Raw genomic sequence first — 22,902 nt, 5'->3', positions numbered from 1 at the left:
CAGCCTGAGGTGCCTAAGACAGAAGGTAAGGGTTTAACCGATGAAGCGAGGCCAGCTCTCGCAGAAAGTTGGTCACATTGGCCACCACCACGAAACTTTACCAGTTTAAATCACACCGAGATGGCGGGATTACAAAAGGTGACGATTCATATCACTGGGAAACGCCACAGAGAGACACTCGACTTGTCCCTCTGTCTGTACCACTGCACCGCCGGGTGACTGTCCCCAGCCGGGCTCACTGCCCCTCGGGAAGGCCTCTCCCGCCAACCGGAGTGTCACAGCGGTGCTGTGGGACGGCGACCGTCACTTTTTACCTCACGGAAACCGTTATTTTAACCCCACAAAGGCCTCGTAGAGACTTAACGCTCGGAGACGGCCTGCCGAATTCCACCCGCAGCTGGCCTGGACGTGCCTCGCTGTGAGCGAGCAAGCCGCTCCCGTCGCTTGAGATTATCCCCCCCAGTCGCTGGGGCCTCGCCGCTCCCGCCCGCTGACGGCCCCGACCCGCCATATCGGCCGGGCCGCTGACGGGGCTGATGTGGCGACTCCCGTCGGGCCGTACCACACGGCCCCGCCGCTTGCGGGGGGCGTTAAGGGGGGGTGTGTGTGCGGGTGCCTATCGCGTGCATCACCGCGGGACTCCCCCTCCGGACGAGCTTGGTAGCGCCCGCGCCGGGCACCGCCAGCCTGCGGGCCAGCGCATGGTGGAAGGGTTGTAGGGGGGCTCCGGGCAGGTTTGGTCTCAGTGCAGCGTCCTGTCACCTCCCGCCTAGCGCTGTACAGGGAAATACTCCCAGCTGCCGAAAACGCGGGAAGGCTTCGCTTTACGTCTGCACAGTTAAATGCTAGAACGCCCCCCGCTTCCCGAAAAATGGTTCGGCCGAACCCCACCTCAGCAGACGGGAAGGAGACGCCATCTTGGGCTCAACCACAGCGGGGCATGAAATGGGGGGAACTGCGGCTGCTGCGGGGCGAGAAGAAGTGGGACCCGCCACTGGCTGAGCTAGGGAACGGGCGGCGAAGTGGACGAAAAGTACCACGGAGCGGTGCGTGGAGAAGATGGCAGCGGTCAGAAGCTGAGGCGGGGCAGGGATTTCCCCCGGACCCCCCCCGCACGCCCCCGTTCCGCGGTGGTTGGTAGGCGCCGCCGCGCGAGGCCCGCCGGGCCTGGCGCACATGGCCCGGCGGTAGGACCCTCCCCGCCCCTCCCCCGCCCCTTTCCCCGCCGCGCTCGAGCTGGCCGCGCGCGGCCGGCCCGGCCCCGCACCCGGCCCCATGCAGGACACCGAGGAGAGCCCGGCCGCCGCCGCCCCGCCGCCAACCGAGGAGCCCGGGCAGACAGACGGGCCCCCGCCGCCGCCGCCGGTGGAGCCGCCGCCGGAGCAGCAGAAGGAGGAGGAGGAGGTGGTGGAGGACGAGGGGCAGGAAGAAGGCGGCGAGCCTGAGGCGCCGCCGGGGCCCCCCGAGCCTGAGGCGCCGCCGCCTCCCGCCGCCGAGGAGCCCGCCGAGCCCGAGCAGCCGCCGCCTCAGCCGCCCTCGCCTCAGCCGCCGTCCGGCCGCGAAAGCCCCGAGAAAGCGGAGGCGGAGCCCGAGGCCGAGCCGCCGGCCGGGGCCGAGCCCGAGGCAGCGGCGGAGGCCAAGACCGAGCCGCCGGCCGAGCCCGGCGCCGCGCCGGAGGGTGAGGAGGCCGCTCCCGCCGAGCCCGAGGACGAGATTTCCTTCAGCGACCCCGAGGACTTCGTGGACGACATCAGCGACGAAGGTGCGGGCTGGGGCCGGCGGCGGGGGAGCGGGCGGCGGCGCCTGGGCCTGGTCGGGCCGGCCGTGAGGGGAAGGGAGGGGCCGCGGGGAGGCGGGAGCGCTCCGACGGTGGGCCCCGGCCCTGCCCGCCGCGGAGGGGCGCGGGGGAGGCCGTGGCTGCGGCCCGGCCCGGGGGGGAGCGGGGTTTGTGCTGGGAGACGCTTCGCGTCCCCCGGGCCCCGGCGGGCCCGGCAGAGGGCTCGTCCCCCGCCCGCGGGGCTGCTCGGAACGCTGAGTACACGTCTTCATCGCAGCGTTTGTGAAATGAGGCTGCTTCAGCAATCGCGCATCGCAGACGCACCAGATGTTCTTCAATTTACTATTAAGCTTCGAGCACCCGCCTGTGGGCTGCCCTGACAGAGTGGGATCATCGGCTCGGGTGCTGTCCCTTTGCCTCCATTAGTTACACTCCACTGTAAAAGCAGAAGTTTTAACTTGCTAACCAGATGTTTGCACACTAGGTTTCATCGTTCTATTTTTTTTTCACGTCTCCAGAGTGAAATCCATAAGTAAATATAGGGTTTGAGAAGAGTTAGTGCTCCTGAAGATATGAAGTAGGTACTTTGTGACAAGAAAATACGGAAAAATTATTTCTGGCAGTTGAAAATTCAAACCGAGGCTTTTTAAAAAGTATTGGTTATTGATTGTCCTAAAATGGCTAACCGATAATGATGGGAATACCTAGTTTTGACATGCAGGAGTTAGAACTCTATTTTAATATTTTTTCAGATAAATCTTTCTACATAAATAATCTCAGCTCTTGACTAGCAAAAGTACTTATTTTGCCAATGCTTGTTGTAGCATATGTGTTGTTGGAGCGTCTTATATATGTGTATCCTACATGTTGTAGGGTCTTACATTACACGTGTCAGAACGGGAAGAATGTTTCTTAAAGCATTTGATAATTTGTTCATAAGTCAGTTATTTCAGTGGTGGTGAAACACAGTTGATAACGTGTGCCTTCTAGTCTTCCAGTCCTGTGTTTAGCTTAACAAAACAGCAGAAAAGTATCTTAGAATAAGAAAGTGTTTGCTAGTCTCAATTTCGTAGTCTGTATTGCTCTTAAAACTTGTACATTTGTTTCTTAAAGACTTGGGCAAAACTTTCTGCGAGTACATGGTTGGATTCTTTTTGTTTAGTTAAGTGTTTGCGTGATACACTGAGTCTACGTACAGGATTATTATGTTAATTTCTGTCTATTCAGAAGCTAGGCATATTTTCCATCCTCACACCTATTTTATTGCTAAGGGTTAATTTGGTTGACTTCTCAGCTGTATGAATAATACAGTATTAGTAGCTGAATTACAGTGCTTAAGTTCGGTCACTCTTGCTGGTCTGGCTTTCCATCTGTGTGTCACTTCTTGGGCTTCCTTTCCCCTTATCCTGATGACTCCACAAGGAGAAAGGCAGTCCGTCAGTGTCACTGAGCCAAGGCTATTTCAATGCTTATGGTACATTACATTTTCAGGAACACCTCTGAGCTGGACCAGGTTTAGGTTTCGACCATCTCGGATGCATTGCTTCAACTTTTTTGTCTGGAATGGTGTTGACATGGTAGAACAGCTGGTCCAAGTTCAAGCACGAGAAGGGATGTGTCAGATAACCACTTTAGGTACAATGAAAGTTTAGTTCAGATAATGATAGTGGTCCTTAAAATACTGCTAGCTGAAGATAGCTGTGTACCCACCACACCCCGCTTTTCTTGTGGGTGGAATAAGAGCTGGCTAAACCAGCTTCTTACCCTTTGAAGATTTCCTTTGTTCACAATTTTGAATTTCAGGTAGAGAAATGGAACAATGTAGGTATTTGTCCTTAATCTGTTACTCTGTAATGAATCAAAACTGTTTTGTATTCTTGCACATGAGTCTAAATGCATTCCTTAGTTTGTCTGTGGGCCTACAAAGTCTTGTGAGAAGGGGTTATGAAAAAAAATGACTAATATAGCCTAAAAAGTTAGCCTTTTGTGTATTTTTTTTTTCTTGTAGGCTTTTGTGGAAATGTCCTTGTGGGACATGCTTTCATTTTATACACAGGGAAAATATAAGATAGAGTAAATAAGAAATTTATGTATTATTTTACTGTAATATCAGATATTTAAATTCCTCCTTTCAATCCTTACAATTATTGTAGGCATAGCAGACGCTTCACTGCGTATGTTGTAAATCCTAGGTGAGTGATTACCTAGCCACAACTTCAGTGTATTGTCAGCTACCTGGAGAATGGCTTACTCATGAAGGATTATCTTGAGGTCCAGTAAATAGTAGGAAGTTAACTTGCAGCACTCATCAGTGTTGTTCTCTTCTGGATCTGTAACAATTTGCGTCAGCTTTCAACTTTGCAGCAAAAAGTTAAAGAAGGAGCGGGAAGGCGATCCAAAATACCTTTGGCAGTAACTTCAATCACTTTTAGACAGTATTTTCTACCACACAGACTATGGAGTGATTCCCAATACCCACTGCTGTACTTTTGAAAGCAGTCGGGTTTTTGCTGTATGTTCCATTTACCTTCTACTTCTTTGCCGACCCGTTTGTTCCAAACAGTGCTCTTAAAATTGTCATCGTCTGTGACTGTGCTTATTGGGACTGGTGCCTCTATCTTCCTGTCAAGTTTTTTGCTCATCCTCAGGGGTTTGTATGGTTTTATGCTCTCAGAATAGCTGTTGTTAACTCTGGGTTTTTTATTAACTTTTCCTGTGCTTGACTTTTTCTTTTCCCAATTTTCAGTCTGCTGCTCCCTGCTAAGGGCTCTCTTCTAACTTGTTCCTTAAACATTAGCTTCTAGCAACTCCTCCTGCTCTTCAGTAATCTTTACATTGTACACTCTTCATTGAATATTTGACTCACTCTGAAGCATAAATGTCGTCTTAGCCATTTTTGAATAGTTGCTACAAACCAGTAAGTAGTTGCTATAAATGGGAGAAGTTTGTGGGTATAATCTGAAGTGTGCAGGTTAAGTTAAAATGACGTAACATGGAGGGTTATTCCTCTCACCTCTTCAGCTTTCTTTAGTTGCTACCATTACTGGTAGATTTTTACAATTTCTGGGTCTTTGTTTTTATTATACAAGTTAGAGTCTTTTAACTTTTTATATGTGGTTCCTACAAGCACACAGAGAGCACTTTTTTGAGTAATAAATACTACAAATGACAACCTTCTGTGCGTACTACATAATCTTGGTGGTAATAGCATCTGTGTATGCATAAACTTTTGTGAAGCATATTGCCCCAAATCAATGGAGAGCTTCACAGGTAATAGTCACCTGTTGAAGCTTAAAGTTTAAGGCGGCCAAGGTTTTTTGTAGTCTGAAATTCAAAGTAAGCATATTTCATCACTGCTAGAGATCTTTCCAGTGCTGTTTCTGGGCAGACTAATTTCTAGAATTCCAAAACCAGCAAAATTCTGTTAAAATGTCTTCAAAACGTCAACACATCTCACACCCTTTTTCATTTGTCCTCATATTTTAAATGTTTCTACATGTGTTTGGATTTTTTTCCCTTGTCTGTGAATGCTATATATAGTCTGACTTCATAAGTTTTGTCTTTATGTTCTAATTCAGAAGTATAGTTGCATGCACTTATTTTCTGTCTAGTCTGGCGTCTTATAGTGGTCTTCACATAAGCTTAAAACTTACTGCAGATAATTTTTCGTATTTGTATGGCATGTGTGAAACTTTGCCATTCATTTCAGCACGTTTGGCTTTTTTTGTTAGCAGAATAGTACTGTGTACTTAAATGGACCAGAATAAAAATGTCAATAAAACTGAGATAATCTGCCACTTCTAACTGATGTTTCTTTAGAATACAGTGATCATGTTAATAAGTTGCAGGGGCATGACTGTTTACACCGTGAAATGATCAGTAATCTAGACAAGAATTTAAGTGTATGTTTGAACAGGATAGCTGGGCATAGTTTGGGATTTTATTCCTGGAAAGGTTTAAAAATAACCTTAGGTTAAAATTATTTGAGAGACTGTTTGGATATCCTTGTTTTTAGCGATTCTAGTTCAATCCATTGAAGATTGAATCATTGATGTAATTTTTCTGACTCTTCTTGGATCTACAGGTCAGTACATTTCTGTAGTTAGGTAATGCTAGTTTGAGAAGTGTGTTTAAATTCATACCATTACCAGTGGGGTTTAGTTGGTGGATACAGAACAATCTAATAGAATTGACTTGAGGAATAGATTAAAGTTAGATATGGCTAGAAATCTACAGATTGCATATCTAGAAGCCTACCACATAAAAATAATGCAGTGTTGTTGTTGAAGCTTCTAATTTTGTGCACAAAATGTGTGCTTTGTACCTTTTAAGTGTTTTTATCCCAGTGTGGTACGTAAGCCACAGGTCAAGAGTTGCAGTCCTTCTGAATGTTCTCCCTTCTGTTTATGGGAAGCTTCAAGGATGCTGTAGGCAATCTCTTCCCAGTATAAAGAAGCTTGAAGCTGACAGTGCAGGGACTGAACAAACCATCTCGCCAGCACGTACTCCCAAAGTTTGTACGATGATATAGGAAAGGGGATTAGAATGGTTGAAGAATATCCAGAATATGAAGAGGTGTGTGCTTGTCTTCACTTGCTGCATGCTTAAATATGGCTTTAAGTTTCTTGTCATTTTTGTGTTTTAATTAAAGTTTAGACAGAGCGTGAGTTCTCAAGCATAATTATAATGATGCTAAGACGTGCAGAGCTTCCGGTATGGCAGATAGTTTTGAATTATGCTAAAAGTCCTGTAATGTGGGAGGGAGGTACGTGTTAAATTTCTTTTTATCAAAGTCGTCCGGTTATAATTTGAGCAAGGCTACTAGTCAGAGCTTGAGTAGTGAATCTTATAGTTGTTTGCTCTATAGGCAATTTTGAGGACTTCATGAACCAGTTTCAAGTCCTGAAACAAGTTAATAGCGTACATGTTTAGGTCCTTAATATAAGGTATTTCTTCAAGAAAGAATTTGAGTTAACTGCTTGAAGTTTGTCGAGAAACTGCATGCTCGTGCCTCTTAGCAAGGAAGTGTTGTCGGGGCGTTGTGTATTCGCTTCACTTCTTTCTTTCTCTGATAGTGTTCATTCACTACCAAGTTTCTTAAATGATTCTTGAATCATTTTCCTGAAACTTGAAGTCTTCCTCTTCTCTTGCTATCACTATTCTTTTCACCTTTCTGTCTTCCTCCTCAATGATGTAGACTCGTGCCTTAGTTTCTTGTATGCTTTTTCTTTGCAGAATTACTTGGTGATGTACTGAAAGATCAGCCGCAGGAAGCAGATGGAATTGACTCGGTAATCGTTGTGGATAATGTTCCCCAGGTTGGACCAGACCGGCTTGAGAAACTGAAGAATGTCATCCACAAAATATTTTCCAAGTTTGGTAAAATTATCAATGAATTTTATCCAGAAGCAGATGGGAAGACAAAAGGGTAAGTCATGATAACCCCTACTGGAAATAGGATTGAAACACTGCTCTGACTTACCCTTGATTATTAGTGTCGATGTTTTATGGCCAATTTTTATGGTGACTTCACAGTCACGCTCATCGCTTTCTTCTACCTTAGTCTGTACAATCCTGACATCTAGTCTCAGTGACAAACAGAAGTTCCTGAGGGAGCTGAGAAGCTTAATAGCTCATTAAGCTACGGCATGTGTGGGAATTAATTATGGAAACAGTTTAGCTGGGTTTGTAAGACAAATTTCTGTGCAGTGCTAAATTAGTTTTTTTTTGTTAATTTTCTGCCATGGCTAATAAATAGGTCAAAGGTCCATTTTAGTTAAAAGTTTAGTAGGAGTGGATGTACTGTTTATTGCAAAATGGACTGACAATAATACGGCTCTGGTTAGCAGTGCTTATGCTTACATTAGTGACTGCAGCTTCCTTAAGTTCAGGGAGTCCTTCCCAGGACCCCTTTCCCCTTTGCCAACTTCTGATCCCTGTTCCTGGTTAATTGCAGCATCTGAAATTAAGAAAGCTGACCAGAAATCACCAAGCCTAAAGGTAGAGAGCAAAGGAAAGAAAGTTTTAGGGAGAGAAACCAGGCAAAAATCAATCTGATAACTCTGAGGTGTTACTGTGGTCGAAGTAGCATATAATCCTGAGTTTGGGAGGAATTCATAGTTTAGACAGCATAAAAAAGGTGGTTTTCTGGAGTGGAGGGACTGTTGTCTCTATAAGGTCAGGGTGAGAAAATTAGTTTGTCTGTGTTCATGCCTCTCTTTGAGGCAGTGTCTGACAGTCTTGAGGATGCTGTTAATTTTAAGACTGCTGAGCTACAAGCTTAATTGTATTAGCGGCAAGAAGAAAGCTGAATTATATTCAGTGTAACTGAAAAACAAGAGTTGTGCTTTGAGATGCCTGTGACGGCAAGATTTACAATTTCTAAACATCATCTCTCATTCGGCTGGAAAGAGCTGCGTACTTAATCTGCCTGTTATTAGCTCTCACTGTTGTTGTGCGTTGCATTGAACTTTCATTCATCATTTAAGTCTAGTGCATTTACAGGAAGGGTATCAGTTTAATTCAGGTCGAGCCAATACAGCTAAAAGTGTATGCGTGCCTGTGGCCAAAATGGAGGTTAATTGCTTTTGACCCTAATCGGTTAGGGATAAGACAATTTATTTTGTAGGTGCTCTGTACTGAGTTCTTAGTTCATCCTCATCGTTTCCTTTTTATTTATTTATTTTCTTTTTTATTACGAGCCTATTATGTAGTCAATGATGATGTCCTACTTTTGCCTTTCTTCATTGTAGGTACATCTTTCTGGAGTACATGTCTCCATCTCATGCAGTGGATGCTGTGAAGAATGCAGATGGATACAAACTGGATAAACAGCACACTTTCAGAGTCAACCTTTTCACAGACTTTGATAAGTGAGTGCAACTATCATGTATGTCTGTATATTTTGGGATTATAATCAAGAGTACCTGCATGGAGTGTAACCAATCAAATTGCTCTTTCAGGTACATGACAATCAGTGATGAATGGGAAATCCCTGAGAAACAGCCATTTAAGGATTTGGTAAGGATTTTTTGCAAGAGTGGAAAGAATATTCAGCATAATATGAAATGATTCCTTCATTGTTGGAGTGTTTGTATGAAAATAGAAATGATGTGTTACTAGCGTTGTTGTAAGTAGCAGTAGTGATCGTGTGTTCCTGTTTTGTTCATCCTTGCTGCCATGAAGTGACAGGAACAACTGAGTGGTTCTGCTTCATAGTTGGTAAAACTTAAGAGTAAACAATGATTTTGCACAAGTCATTTAAAAATAGAATTTTGAAAGCATCTTCTCATATTTTTTAATGTTTGAGGCAAACTTCTGTGTTTGTTACCACTGGATTTGTAAAAAGTCCTGTGGAGGAAGGGATAGGTTTAAAAAAAAAAAACACAAAACAAACAAGCAAAAAAAAAAATAAAACAAAACCAAAAAACAACCAAACACCAAGAAACTCCTGAAGTTACTTTGGTTAAGAAATGTTAAACATCATCAGACCACCTTGAAGGTCCACCTTTTTACAATCAGTTCTCTTACCCTCCAATAACTCATAGCTTGAATTATTTAGATTGGATATTAGGAAAAATTTCTTCACCAAAAGGGTTATCAGGCATTGGAAAAGGCTGTTTACAGAAGCGGTGCAATCACCATCCCTGGAGGTATTCAAAAGACGGGTAGACATGGTGCTTAGTGGTGGTTTTGGCAGTGTTAGGTCGATGGTTGGACTCAATGATCATAAAGGTCCCTTCCAACCTAGACGATTCGATGATTCTGTTTAATTTCACTTTAAAAACTTGCTTGCAATGGTAAGACTCCAGAGTTGCACGCTGTGTTAAAGACTGACTTCCCCCTGCCAGGTGCATATAAATTTGGGGAATTTGTCGTCTTAGCCTTTGACTCATCAATAATCTTTTTGCTTCTGTTTTTCTTAGGGGAATCTACGATACTGGTTGGAAGATCCTGACTGTAGAGATCAGTACAGTGTGATCTTTGAGTCAGGAGACCGGACCTCCATATTTTGGAATGATATCAAGGAACCTGTTCAAATTGAGGACAGAGCAGTGAGTGTCTTGGAAGTGTGGTACATTGCAGATACACTGTCAGTCTCATTCACTTTAAGACATTTCAGGTTTTTCATTGAAAAAAAAAAAAAATTTTTCCCCATTGCTGAAATTATTTTTTTTTTACCTTTTAAAGAGAAGTGGTGAAATCCTTTAGAGTTAGACTTAGCTGCTTAGGTAAAACAAATGGGGAGTTAACCTGTTTATAGTGTTCTCTTTTTTTTTTTTTTTTTTTTTTTTAAACTGCTCCATAATGCCTATTAGTTTCCTTCATCTGTATATTATACATGATTCAGAAAGACCTGAAAATGCAACGTCAGAGTTTGAGAAGCAGTACTGTTCATTAGAGCTGAGTATGTGCTTAAGTATGCTGCTTCTGATCACTTTTTGCTGACCGCAGAGGAGCAAAAGAGGAATAGCTGGTTTGGTAATAGCATATAAAAGGGAGAGTTAGCGTGCCTGTCTGCTGTAGGCAGTTGACTTGCTGAGAACTGTTGGTACCCAGAACCATTTACTTTAATAACCCTTATGCATTACAGTAGAAAGAAGTTGGCTCTGGGATGATGAGTAATTTTGCTTGTCACCATGGTCTCTATTGCTGTTACCTCTAACTTAGCTGAAGGTCAAGAGCCATATTGTTTTTAAGAAATTTGAAATACTTACCCTTACTTCTAAGAATAGTATGTTCTTATCAGGGCTGAAAGACAAGAAGGAAACCTAAGCCTGTTAGGTGGGTTTAATTGTTAGTATACAAAGGTTGTCACTGTACCTGGAAAATGTTTTTCGTGATCAGTAAGTTGAAAATGTCTCAACTGACAGTTTTCAACCCGAAGAATAAGGACTGTGCATTATGTGCATGAAATTAAACTCCACAACTAGTCCAAGATACCAGTAATTCTGAGATCTTCACTTAGTAAATGGATTTGTAAAATGTGATGCTACAAACCACACATTTAATTCTTTCTCCTTTAGGAGAATCCAGCATGAAATTAAACCTTTGCATATCCTTTTTTCTTTTTTTTTTTTTTTTTTTTTTTTTTTTTAAATCCAGCGATGGACAGAAACCTATGTACGTTGGTCCCCAAAGGGTACGTACTTGGCTACGTTCCACCAGAGAGGCATCGCACTTTGGGGTGGAGAGAAGTTCAAGCAGATTCAAAGATTTAGTCACCAGGGGGTGCAGCTTATTGATTTCTCGCCCTGTGAAAGGTATGGAGTATGGCATTGGTTTGGGTGAAGGGATCAAAAGCACGAAGCACACTCATTCTGGCTGCTGTGCTTTCAAATCTCACGTGGTTGAGGTCTTCCGTTCTCCTTTGCCTTTGGAATTACTGCTTTTCATGCATAAACCCTTCTTGAAATGAGTGAAACTCTGGCTTTTCTTTGACTTCAGGAAAGGTACTTAACATAATCTGGAATAATTGGTCTACAAAACTGACCTGACAAGTTTTGTCAAAGACGTTGTTATCCCAAGGGAGTAGATTGGATTTTTACTCTTTAGTTGGATGGGTTGTCTGTAGTGTTAGATTTCTAGTTCTCTGAAAAGTTTCAGTTGAGTAGCATCCTCCGAATCTGTAATACTGACATGAATTCCTTAATGTTGAATTCTTTAATGTTAGAGAGCTCTTTAGAGAAGGCTAAAATAATTTCAGGACTGATATACGTTTTGTTTTAGTAGTTTTCAAGTAACATATTTGGAAGCAATTAGGTTTGATGTTTTATTGCATCAGAGAGAGATTATTTATCTTCAAATGGAAAAGTCTAGCATATCTGTAGTTCAGGTTGGCTAAAGTCAATGGATTTATATTCGGTTCAAAACCAATGATGTTCTCGTGGCAAAACTATGTAGTAGGTAACAGTGTATTTGGTGAGTTCCCCTCTCTTGTAATGTCAATATGGGAAGACTTGCACATAAATCTAGAGCGTTTTCAGCCAGAGGAATGCCAGGGATATAGTGTGTCTTGGAAGCTGTCTCCCCCTTTATCATACTGTTCTTATTTTTCCTGCTCTTCAAAATAGCCCATTAGAGAAACTGCTGTTTGAAAGTGCATTGTATTTAAATATTATTTGCATGAAAGCCTTCTTGTACTGACATATTGGATGAAGTTTCAATAGTGAAATTGATTATTTCTTTTGTAGGTATTTAGTAACCTTCAGCCCTTTGATGGACACACAGGATGACCCTCAGGCTATTATCATCTGGGATATTTTGACTGGGCAAAAGAAGCGAGGATTCCACTGTGAAAACTCAGCTCACTGGCCTATTTTTAAGTAGGTTGAGAAATAGAATTAGAATAGAGAGAACAAGTAGTCTCAGGCTCCATTTAATAAAAAGGCAGTTCGTATCTAATATTCTTTTTTTTTCTTTCTATTTGTTTAGATGGAGTCATGATGGTAAATTCTTTGCTCGAATGACTTCAGATACCCTCAGCATCTATGAAACACCTGTAAGTTCTTGCTGGTTTTTTGCATAACACTTACTGCATTACAATGTCAGTCTTTCCCATACATTTTAATAATACACTCTAGAGCTGGGCTTAAAAAGGGAGAAATCCATTTGCTCTTGTCTTGTTCTTTCCTGGGTAAAAAACTTATAGCTGAGTCTGACAGTAAATTTCACAGCACACTTCTAGAAGAATTCAACAGTTCAGTGTACTAATTACGAGAGACAATAGGATCGAGGTTGTGTGATGCCTGCCAGCTCCCAGTAGCAGGTGACTGCCGAAGTACCCAAAACACACTGTAAATTGCAGCCTAATCTATTCTGGTTTGCTTTTTCATTGTAATTCAGGCTGCTGTACTCATGCATTCTGTACAGCAGTTTTTATTTTACTTGTAATTGTGGTATATGTATGTTCATAATAAAAAATAGGGATACAGGATCTCTGAAAACTGTACACAATTTCCTAGTTTATGTGCTCTAATAATAAGGGTAGAAGAGGGGGGGTGGAGGGTGTAAATACAAGAATGTTACTAACTTGAAAATTCACACCTTTCTCTTTTAGTCTATGGGTTTGTTGGACAAAAAAAGCTTGAAAATCACTGGGATAAGGTGAGTATTCCTTTGTACAGATAACAGCTCTCTTTAGTGGGAATCTTAATGTCTGTGGCTTTGTTATAGTGAGAGGAATCTTCAGACTGTTGATGAGAGCAAATGACCTCATGTACTGAAGTTGTCAGATTAGACAAACTGCCAAAAAGGAATGGAAAATTCTGTGTTTATTCATGTGCACAGTCGACAGCTTCTGTGCTTTGAAATCCTCTTTGTGTTACTGCTTAATCCAGGGTCGATCTTGGGAGTCCTGTTCCTTGTCTACAAAACCAAACTGGAGTGTAGTTTGTTAGGCAGTATCTCTTTAAGATTTGTATGCTGTCTTAAAACAGCATGCTGTAGGACTCTGCCTATTGGCAGGGACCAGGTTTGGTTTTCTGTGTGTCTGCACAATAGATGCTGATTACTGTGAGAGTTTTTGAGGTACCTCTCTGTGAAGCAGTAAGAAAATTAAGTGTACCCAGGTGCAAGAAGATTGTCTCCTGTGTAACTTAATAGGGTTTTTCTGCCCATTGGTTTCATCAGCCTGTTTCTTAGATCTTTGGTAGTTACACTGGGTGTAGCCCCTATTCGTTACTGAAATGTACTGTTTTGATAACATTGGTCATATAGCAAGTTTAAATAGCAGGTTAAAAATCTGTCTTGGTAGGGTGTGTATAAGGTTATTAAACTGTCCTCGGTTGCTTGTCTGTATCTGTCTTTATTACTGAGAGCTGATGTTTGTCTGCAGCATTTAGATACAATGATGAAAATGGTTTCTGCTTGTAGTATCTCTTAACTAAAAATTAAAATGGCATGTTCTTACCTTTCTTCCTGTAGAGACTTCTCATGGTCTCCCGGTGGTAACATAATTGCTTTCTGGGTGCCCGAGGACAAAGACATCCCAGCAAGAGTGACTTTGATGCAGCTGCCTTCTAGACAAGAAATTCGTGTGCGGAATTTGTTCAATGTTGTAGATTGCAAACTACACTGGCAGAAGAACGGGGATTACCTGTGTGTGAAGGTAGACAGGACTCCCAAAGGCACACAGGCATGTGGATTCTGATTATATTCATAAAACTTGGTTCTATCTCATGCTGATATCTCATTTTCTTACAGTACTGTCTTTTAATATAGACAGTGTAAATTATATGATGTTAAAGCTATTTTTCTTTTTTTCTGTTTTAATTTGAGGCATGTGGAGAGCAAAATGTGTGTACTATTTGCATCCAAGATTTGCTTTGACTTTAGTGTCATCTTGGACTTGAGTTGAGAGCTGTACGTCTCACTTATTTTCCTACTCATTGTTAAGCAGTTGTTAAACAACCCATAGGTCACAGTGCGCAATGTGCTGTATGTTTATCTGTCTTAATTACACTTCATAACAGTCTGAAAAGAAAAAATGCTTTTGTACAATTCTTCAGTTATGCTTTATCACAACAGAAACATTTAGAATGTGTTGCATGATGAGGGATACAGTATTTATCTGCTCTCATTAAAGAAACAAATCTTGACTCTGTCTCATCCTGCGTCCTGACAGGCTAATTGTGTAGTTGTCCTTCTATGCCTAGTGATAAAATTGTTTGCTCTACTGCTTCTGTATTGGATAATGAGCTGATCTTGGCCTTTACAGGGAGTAGTGACCAACTTTGAAATATTCCGAATGAGAGAGAAACAGGTGCCTGTGGATGTGGTGGAAATGAAAGGTAATCTCAAGTATTTCCTTACTTTTGATCTTAAACTTTTTTGAATAGATGCTTGCATGTTTCTCAGAAATTCCTGTTAACGCGTGACATAATTAGGAAGTTAACTCTTCTGAGAGGAGCTGCAGTATTCATGTTGCAGGGCTTCTCATGTAAAAATGAGAAAACTTTTGTTGCTATTCATGCTTGTGACTGACTTGAAAAATTATGGAACTGAAAATCTTTTATCGATAAAGATGGTAGGGCTGATCAAATGAGCATATTCTGTAGAAGATGAGAGACATTGGAGCGATTTTTGGCTGAAACACTTCCCATAACTCCCTGCATTTGCCTTATCAACCTGTCTTTTAAAAGGTAGTCTGTATGGCAGTCTCTTAACTGAGGGGTTCCCTTTCTTCAGCATCTTGGGTTTCTTTGGTAACTGCTTGAAATCAAAGCTTTGTGTTCTTTTGACAGAGTTTTGATCCCTCTTTTTGTTTGTTTGTTACAGAAAGCATCATCGCCTTTGCATGGGAACCAAATGGAAGCAAGTTTGCTGTGTTGCATGGAGAAACTCCACGAATTTCAGTTTCTTTTTACCATGTTAAAAACAATGGGAAAATAGAACTTATAAGTAAGTGAATGAAAAACAAGTGAAAGGTGTGGATACTAAGCATTTTGCATAGTAACAGACGCAGTTAACTCAAAATTGTGGCTGTTTGTGGTATATAGTATGGCAACAGGCGCTATGCCTGACACTGTATTCTAGAAATCTGATTTTCTGGTGGCAGCTAAACTGTTTTCACTTTGAATCCATCCAGGGCCTGGGAATAAAAGGCCTACAAGCCAGAATAATTTTGCAGCCTTGGGAAGTTCATGTGAGGTGATAGCACAGACTTTAAGATAGAATTTATTCCCAAGTTAGGTGTTGGGATCTTTTCATACCCTTCTCTTTCTTCTGCTAGCTTTGGATGTTCTGATGCTACTGGGTTTTGTCTTTAGAAGCGTAGAGCTAAGGACTGTTGTTAGGACTTGCTTGCAGAGTTCAGAAATGTCTTCAGGAACGGGTGGAGTTGGCTACTTGTAAAGCTAATTGATGGCGTTGGATTGAGAACTTTTTCTGAATTTGTCGTCTTTCTTTTCAGAAACCTTTGACAAACAGCAGGCAAACACGATATTCTGGAGTCCTCAAGGGCAGTTTGTAGTGTTGGCTGGTCTCAGAAGGTGAGTATTGCACAGGTTAATGAACACCATGTTCATTTAAGGAGGAAAAAGGCTAAGAGTATCTCCTCAAGAAGTATTTGGTATCTCTGTGAATGTTGCATTACTCTGTAATCCTGATATAGCTTTGCAAAGGAAGAGATGCAATTTCATTGTGTAGCTTAGTCCTTTGTAACTTTTACTTGCTATTTTTGCCACATCAAATGACAAACACTTTTTTTCAACAGAAAAGTGGATATTTAGAAACACTTTTCAGCTGTTTAAGTTAAATACTGACTTGCAAAAGACTGGTATGAGCCTGTGGTTGCTGTGAAAATTTATCTGTACAGTTAGGACTTGCAAAGATGCAGCTCGTGAAATGCTTTTAAAAAAACAGGCTGTGCTAGTGTGTAAAATAATCTGTCTTGTTTTGTCTTTGCAGCATGAATGGTGCCTTAGCATTTGTTGATACATCTGATTGCACCATGATGAATATTGCTGAACACTATACAGCTTCAGATGTGGAATGGGATCCTACAGGCAGATACATCGTGACTTCTGTGTCTTGGTGGAGCCACAAGGTACTAATGCTTCCTTTTTTTTTTTGGTCTTTTTTTCTTTCTCTTCTAGAGGTATTGGAAAGGGCTATTGGTTAGGAGGAGGAAATGAACACTTGTCACTGATCATATGACTTAAAAACTGCACCATAGTTTTATATGTTATTTTCTGAACATCAGGATTTATTTGGGCCATTACCTTAACCGGTTGTCCAAAAAAAGTTCTGGAAGGGCAGTTCATAAGTCTAAACTGGGTGTCCTTTTTCTGAATTTTCATTATGTCTTTAGCAGTTTGAAACTTCATCTCCTTGTGGTCCACACAGAATAGCGGGATTTATTGTGCCTGTCATTACTTTTGCATGGTTCCAGCCACTGCATTGTAATACTCTGCTGTACAAGTATAGAATCTGAGACTTAAGAATATGATAGAGGGGCTGTCTTAGTTTCAAACTGTTGTGATCTTCCACAAGGTAACTTCTTGCAGATCTTCAGTGGAACAAATATTTTGTTGAGGAATTTGATTTGTGCCAGAAAAACACTAACAAAAACAGCCCCCTGGTTCTGTGAACTAACGGTGATGATTTTAGAAGACCCTTACGACGTAGATTGAGAACCAGAGTGTTAAGTTGCAACTTGTCTTGACTGAGATGGTGCACTACTCTCCCAGGTGGACAATGCGTATTGGTTATGGACCTTCCAAGGCCGTCTGCTTCAGAAAAACAATAAAGACAGGTTCTGTCAGCTTCTCTGGAGACCACGACCAACTACCTTGCTCAGCGAGGATCAGATAAAGGTAGTGTATTCCACTGACTCTTTCTGCTGACGTTGATTTGGTGTATAAGCATACTTGGTTTACTCCTTCTTGAGGATGAGGCTTGAACTGTTACAGAATCACATGATTGCCTTTTGCCCTGAATTGGGGTGGGGGAGAAACAGAACCAAAAAAACCCAAACCCCAAACATACTGCTGTAGGAGACCTCACTTCTGGGAATGACTGTAGATAGTCACTGTTCTTTAAGCCTGGAATAGACACGGTGACCCATTATTCTTACAGTTAGGATACAGTGAAAGGGTATAAAGAATATAAAAATTAAATTTAGCTGTCCAGACTTCACTAATTGCATCTGTACAGAAGCATTTACATGATCTGTAAGCCAGGAATTATAATGAAGGGAAATTGCCTAGAAGAGATACATTTTTCAGAAACGCAAAGCCTGCTTAGACCTACTGAAGGAGTTCTTAGAGAATATGATGGTTTCGATTGCTAGTCTGATATCCTAGTTGAAATAAAATTCCCTGTTTTACAGCAAATTAAGAAGGACCTGAAGAAATACTCCAAGATATTTGAGCAGAAGGATCGCCTGAGCCAGTCCAAAGCTTCAAAGGCAAGACACTTTTGGAATATAATAACGTAGATGAAATTCTTGTAACCTGCCCTTAGTTATTTTGTAATGGTTATATGTAAGCTAAATTTCTTTTATAACAGACATACGTGTTCATTTGAATATAGATGTTTAGAGTTAGTTCCTATAGGTAGTTCAGACAGATGCTACTAAACTCTCAGGTTAAACAGTAATTAATTTGGAGAGGCACTGGTGGTACTGGTACTGGTGGTACCTTATTAAGTAAAGGTGGTAAAATTTTAGGGTTCTTAATGACTTGCTGTATTAGCCAGTCTTTAAATTAAGAAAAGCTCTTAATTGAAAAAAAAAAAAACAACACCCTCATCAAGGCAGCTTGTTGATTACATAAGAGAAAGATCTCTTTTCTTTTAAATCAGTAGAAAGTACGTTCATGAGGAAAAAAGTTTGACTTGCTAACAATGCATCCCACGTGGATTCGATTTACTGGGGAGGTTTAACGACCTCTTCCTGCCTCTGTAGGAGCTCGTAGAAAGGAGACGTACAATGATGGAGGAGTTCAGAAAGTACCGCAAGATGGCACAAGAGTTATACATGGAGCAGAGGAACGAGCGTTTAGAGCTTCGAGGAGGTAAGCCAAGCGTAGTAATTGTAAAGACTTGCTGCTAGGTAACTGCAGCTTCTTACAGAACAACTATCCTGTTCTGGGGGTTCTTCCCCATCTCCTCTCCCTCCATTTCCTGCCAAACCTAGTCCCTTGTTCTCTGAAGGTTATTTATACTTTTTATACTGAATCACAACGATCTTTTCTGGGGGTTTTTTTGGTTGTGTTGTTTTGTTTTGTTGTGCTTTCATGGGAGAAAGCTCAACTATTGCTGGCTGCCAGGTTTTGGTATTGGTGTTTTGCTTCACCTCTTTACGCTTCGAAGCAAGCATTGGCTTGACCTTGGGGTAAGACTGTGAAGAGATTTCGGTGTTGCATTAAACCAGAAAATCCTGTGGTGGGAGACCGTAATGCATGTTTGTCATTTAATTAATTTAGCATGTCCTTGTTATGATTTAAAGCACTAAACACCTCTTACTTCACTGATAGTTTAAGGTCTGTTGGTGCCAAGAGCATCAAATCTTTCCCTTGCTGCCTTGTTTGATGCATTCAATGTTAATGTTTTCTCCATTCCAGGGGTAGACACAGATGAGTTGGACAGCAATGTCGATGACTGGGAGGAGGAGACTGTTGAATTTTTTATCAATGAAGAAATTATTACCCTTGCAGAACCAGAGTAATTAATAAAACTGTGGTAAGATAGCATAACTCTCAGTAGAAAGAAACAACTTCTGTCAGCTGTTGCTACATATTCAATAATTTGCTTGAGAAAGTTATGTCTGTTTGTTGCAGGAGTGAATGTGTTATTCTCAGAGTTGGTTTATGTCTTCTCTGTGGCTAGAGGGGACAAACAGAAGCTTTTTTTAAAAAGTAATCACAAACAGTCAGATTTATGAGCTGTACTGAGCAGAATACTGTCTATGTCCTGTCTTCCCGGAGTGATCAAACCCACAACAGTCCTAACAGTCAGGGTCAACTTTTAAACATAGCGAATTGCGGACTCTCCAGTTCTGTCAGTAGAAGGAAGTGTATATATTATTAGGTAGAATTTTTGCCTTTCGGAAGAAATGCACATTAGTTGAAGACTGGACAGAGTTTAAATACTGTGCTGAAGATTATACAGCAAGTTGACTGTGGGCTGATATAAATTTGAGTAGATGTTTAAATATCCACATGAACTCTGCTATCGTTTGTTAGAAATGTTTAGTAGAATTCACGTAGTGGCAGATTCTCATTACTGACTGTCACTGCTTGTTGATGAAATCTTTTATTTAATCCAGTGCTTTTGCCAATTCCTTTTTGTGAATTCATATTTTATATTTGTATTTTGAAAATCGAGGCTACTTTCAGCCACTGTTGTAGGAAATGTCCTTTAGGGAGCTTGGTATTGTTGTTTTGAGGAGGGAGAAGATATTTTAATAGTGAAGGCGCATAGGACTTAAAACCTGGAATGCATTCCTGCTCTGTCATGTTTAGGACTTCACTGAAGGGGAGACTGGAAGTATGCCTTTAGCAGCTTTAAGGCACCCAACAGCTGTTCAGCCTCCACATATCTAAGGAGTTGAAATAAAATGTGAGCAGTACCAGTAGAAAAAATTGATATAGCCTTGATACCTCTCAGTATAGTTGGATCTGGCTTATCTGTGTCCCGTACACAGGAGATCTTTTATGGAAGGAAGTGGGAGAGAAGCTGCCTAGTGTCTGAACTTAAACATCGGTTTAAGAACAGGGGAAAAACATGCTTTTGTAGCCTTTCACCAGCAGCTAGTGTCTGTGGGTAAGGTTGAGCTGTCTGTATAAAAGCAGAGTAAATAACTCAAACTAACTCACCTCTTCTTTTCCTTTTCTGCAGCACCACCATATCTTGTGCTAAAGAGAAGTTCGTTCATTTTCAGAAAGTCTACATCAACTTTGGAATTTTTAATCCATATTCTTGCACTCTGGAAGGGTGGATGCACCATATTTTCTCCATTCTGACACATTGTAGTGCCTTTAAGTCTTGCTGCCTCCTGCAGTGAGATACTGGAAAGGCGCTGCTTTTAAATTTTTATTCCTTTTTTTTTTTTTTTTAGGGTTTGATTTTTTTTTTTTTTTTTCCTTTTTAAATCCAATACTACCAGTATTTAGTTACTGACTCCCGTGCAGTACTTACCAGCTGGCGGTTTTTGACTATTGCCAGTGAGGTGAGATTCATCAGTCACCTGTCTTACACACATACACGATGTTTCCGTTTCAGAACTCTTTCTATGTCCTGAGTGCATGGACAGGTGTTCGTTTTGTTTGGAGAAAAGTCAACAGAACCATTTTTCGTATGATGTGTTTTAGTGTGCTGAAGCAGCACTACAGTGGGCTATATCCTCCTCCTTTCAGATTGTGAAAGGATGTCTCCCTCAAAGAGCTGAATATGGAAATAAAAGCAGACCTATACTAAAACCAGGCTGGCTACGTGTTGTTTGTAGGGAATCTTTCCCTGAATGACGAAAGTCAAACATACCCACAGTAATAAGAGTGTGTTTGCTGTATTGACTATATGATTGCTTTGGATTTTTTTCTAATCTCAGTTCCTCATGGCTCTTCTGGTTTTGTGTTGTGGTTTGTTTTTTACAGTGATGGTACGGCTCATCAGTCCGACAAGTTGACCTGTGACTAGAAAATGGGTGGATTTCTTAAACTGTTTGCAAACTGATACTAGCCCCAGGAATTACTGGATTGGTCTAAGTCTTAGTAGCGAACATAGCAGACTTTCAGAGAAACGCTCTGTGTACACATGCTTTATGCTCCCTGTTACAGTACCTGGTTTCATTTCTAAAGCTCTTTGTGCTCAGAGGGGAAAAGTGTATTTAAAGCTGGTGGAGCAACTTCTCTGTATTTGTATTTAAGAGTAGAAATTCTTTCCTGGAGATCATCAGAGCAGTGAAAGAAATTGCTGGCCTGCTGCTTGCCATTTGAGGGGAGTGGAGATGAGAACATCCTCATTTTCCTCTCCTGAACCACCCAGTGAAATTGGTAACGTGAGCTCTCTTGACTGGCTCTTCTCAAACCCTGAGCTGGCTGCCGTAGCAGCGTCTGGCAGAGCTGAAGTGGAAGGTAGAGAGTACCCTTTGCGCAGAGGGTGGCTCCACTTGGCTGGAGGCAGCCAAGGGACAGTAATGTTTTTAGCGCTCCCTTTTCTTTGTCCTTAGGTGAACTTGCTGCGATAGCAAATGCACAAACCCCTCAATCGACTCCCATGTTCTCTTCACCAGGAAGACTTCAAAATAATTGTTCCATAATGACAGTATTGACTTAGTTTCAATAGTTCGCTCTTAAACCAGCAGGTGTGGGGTTTTTTTTCCAGAAGTCTGTATTAGTTTCCAGTTTTCTGCATCTGTTCATTCATAATCCATATATACATATATATAGATGATTAAAGTTATGTCCACAATATTACCATCTCAACTGGACTGGAAAAAAATATTTACTTTCTGGCAAAACAATGCAGAACAATTTCTAGCGCATCAAAGTTTTTCTAGTAATGGCTTGAACTTCCATAGCAGGAATCATTTGAATTACCCTTTAGTTGTGAAGAGCTGACTTCTCAACCGTTTTCGAAGTTACAAATTGAGTGGAAAGCATTGGGTTTTTTTGTTGTTTTTTTTATTTTATATTCCCTGGTCTCCATGCAATGAAGTTTTAATAGGCTGTTGTGTTTTATTCCTGGCCATTTTCAAAGTAAAGGAAGTGTAATGCCAATGTTAAATGAGTTGAGTCCTCTTCCAATCTGCTTCACTGACGTGTGGATCGTCAGTGGGGAAAAGTAAAAGTAGTCTTAAATATTTGGAATGACTGTTCTTACAGAGCAAGATTAACTGGAACAATTCATATAATCCTGGGCTAGTCTTCACTTTCACAGTCTTTATTTTGAATTTGTAATAAACAAACATTCTCATGACCTTTTAACCATCTACAGTCGTTAATGGAAACTTCATAGAGCAAGTTTTGTTCACTTGCTATACTACGTTTTCTTAAATTCTAATATTTTTAATAAAGCCTTACTGTAACTTTTATGAGCTTTGACTTGTTTACTGTCAATAAATAATGAAGACAAAAGGGGATCTTGTGTTTGGTTTTTGTTTTGTTTTGTTTTTTTTAATAGATTGTCGTAATGAATGGACTGATGCTAAAAATGCTGGAGGATTGCCTTCCTGAACGTAGGAGTCGCAAAACACCACTGTGCATGAAGTGACAACACGATGGCCGCTGGCACTTGGCTCAGGGGAGGTATCGATGGTCTCGATGGCTGTTGTCCATTGTTATGCGAGACTGGAGGGAGGAGGGTGCTTCTCACTCGGCTGTTGGGGCAGTGGGCCCCTGGTTGTGTTGTGTGTTTGATCCTCGGGGAAGGGGAGATCTGGCATCCCAGAGGGCAGAAAATGAAGGCTGTGACCCACTCAGCAAGTGGCTGCGCAGATGGATTTGTACATAAAGAACTAATTTGGGCTTGCAGGTGGGTCGTGTTGCCTATCCTCACCCCCTTCTCTGTGTCCTGTGCGAGGTGCCGTGGTGGCACGCTGCTTCCCGAAGTCCCTGCCTCCCTGCTGTCATCTCCCACCTGGGGGAGTGCAGGTGGTGCCTCTCCCTCCCTTCCCCAGGGAA

At 41.6% G+C, this 22,902-nt stretch overlaps 1 protein-coding gene across 3 annotated transcripts; it reads left to right on the top strand.

Moving 5' to 3' along the window:
- Window positions 1-1,241: 1,241 nt before the first annotated feature.
- EIF3B (eukaryotic translation initiation factor 3 subunit B) lies at window positions 1,242-22,353 on the top strand. 3 transcript variants are annotated; one of them, XM_082490327.1, is made up of 19 exons: window positions 1,242-1,762; window positions 7,013-7,205; window positions 8,530-8,649; window positions 8,740-8,797; window positions 9,703-9,831; window positions 10,883-11,040; window positions 11,971-12,102; window positions 12,212-12,278; window positions 12,837-12,883; window positions 13,703-13,913; window positions 14,496-14,568; window positions 15,056-15,178; window positions 15,690-15,768; window positions 16,187-16,325; window positions 16,969-17,094; window positions 17,610-17,687; window positions 18,186-18,294; window positions 18,844-18,958; window positions 20,120-22,353. In XM_082490327.1, the coding sequence occupies exons 1-18, from the start codon at window positions 1,276-1,278 to the stop codon at window positions 18,945-18,947; spliced, it is 2,433 nt and encodes an 810-aa protein (XP_082346453.1). In that variant the 5' UTR covers window positions 1,242-1,275; the 3' UTR covers window positions 18,948-18,958; window positions 20,120-22,353. The 3 variants fall into 3 exon arrangements, with proteins under 3 accessions (XP_082346453.1, XP_082346452.1, XP_082346454.1); XM_082490326.1 differs by having other exon boundaries at window positions 18,844-18,961; XM_082490328.1 differs by lacking the exon at window positions 1,242-1,762 and adding an exon at window positions 6,280-6,352 and having other exon boundaries at window positions 18,844-18,961.
- The last annotated feature ends 549 nt before the right edge of the window (window positions 22,354-22,902 follow it).

Source organism: Vanellus vanellus, assembly GCF_965231255.1.
Source record: "Vanellus vanellus genome assembly, chromosome: 14".
Classification (NCBI taxonomy): domain Eukaryota; kingdom Metazoa; phylum Chordata; class Aves; order Charadriiformes; family Charadriidae; genus Vanellus; species Vanellus vanellus.
This window is presented reverse-complemented; position numbering and strand designations above follow the sequence as displayed.

Bases quoted from the DNA above. Each gene is read 5' to 3' on its own strand.
- EIF3B (XM_082490327.1), top strand. From the start codon at position 1,276: ATGCAGGACACCGAGGAGAGCCCGGCCGCCGCCGCCCCGCCGCCAACC. The intron at 11,041-11,970 runs GTATGGAGTATG...TTTCTTTTGTAG, and splicing joins GATTTCTCGCCCTGTGAAAG to GTATTTAGTAACCTTCAGCC. The intron at 18,295-18,843 runs GTAAGCCAAGCG...TCTCCATTCCAG, and splicing joins GCGTTTAGAGCTTCGAGGAG to GGGTAGACACAGATGAGTTG.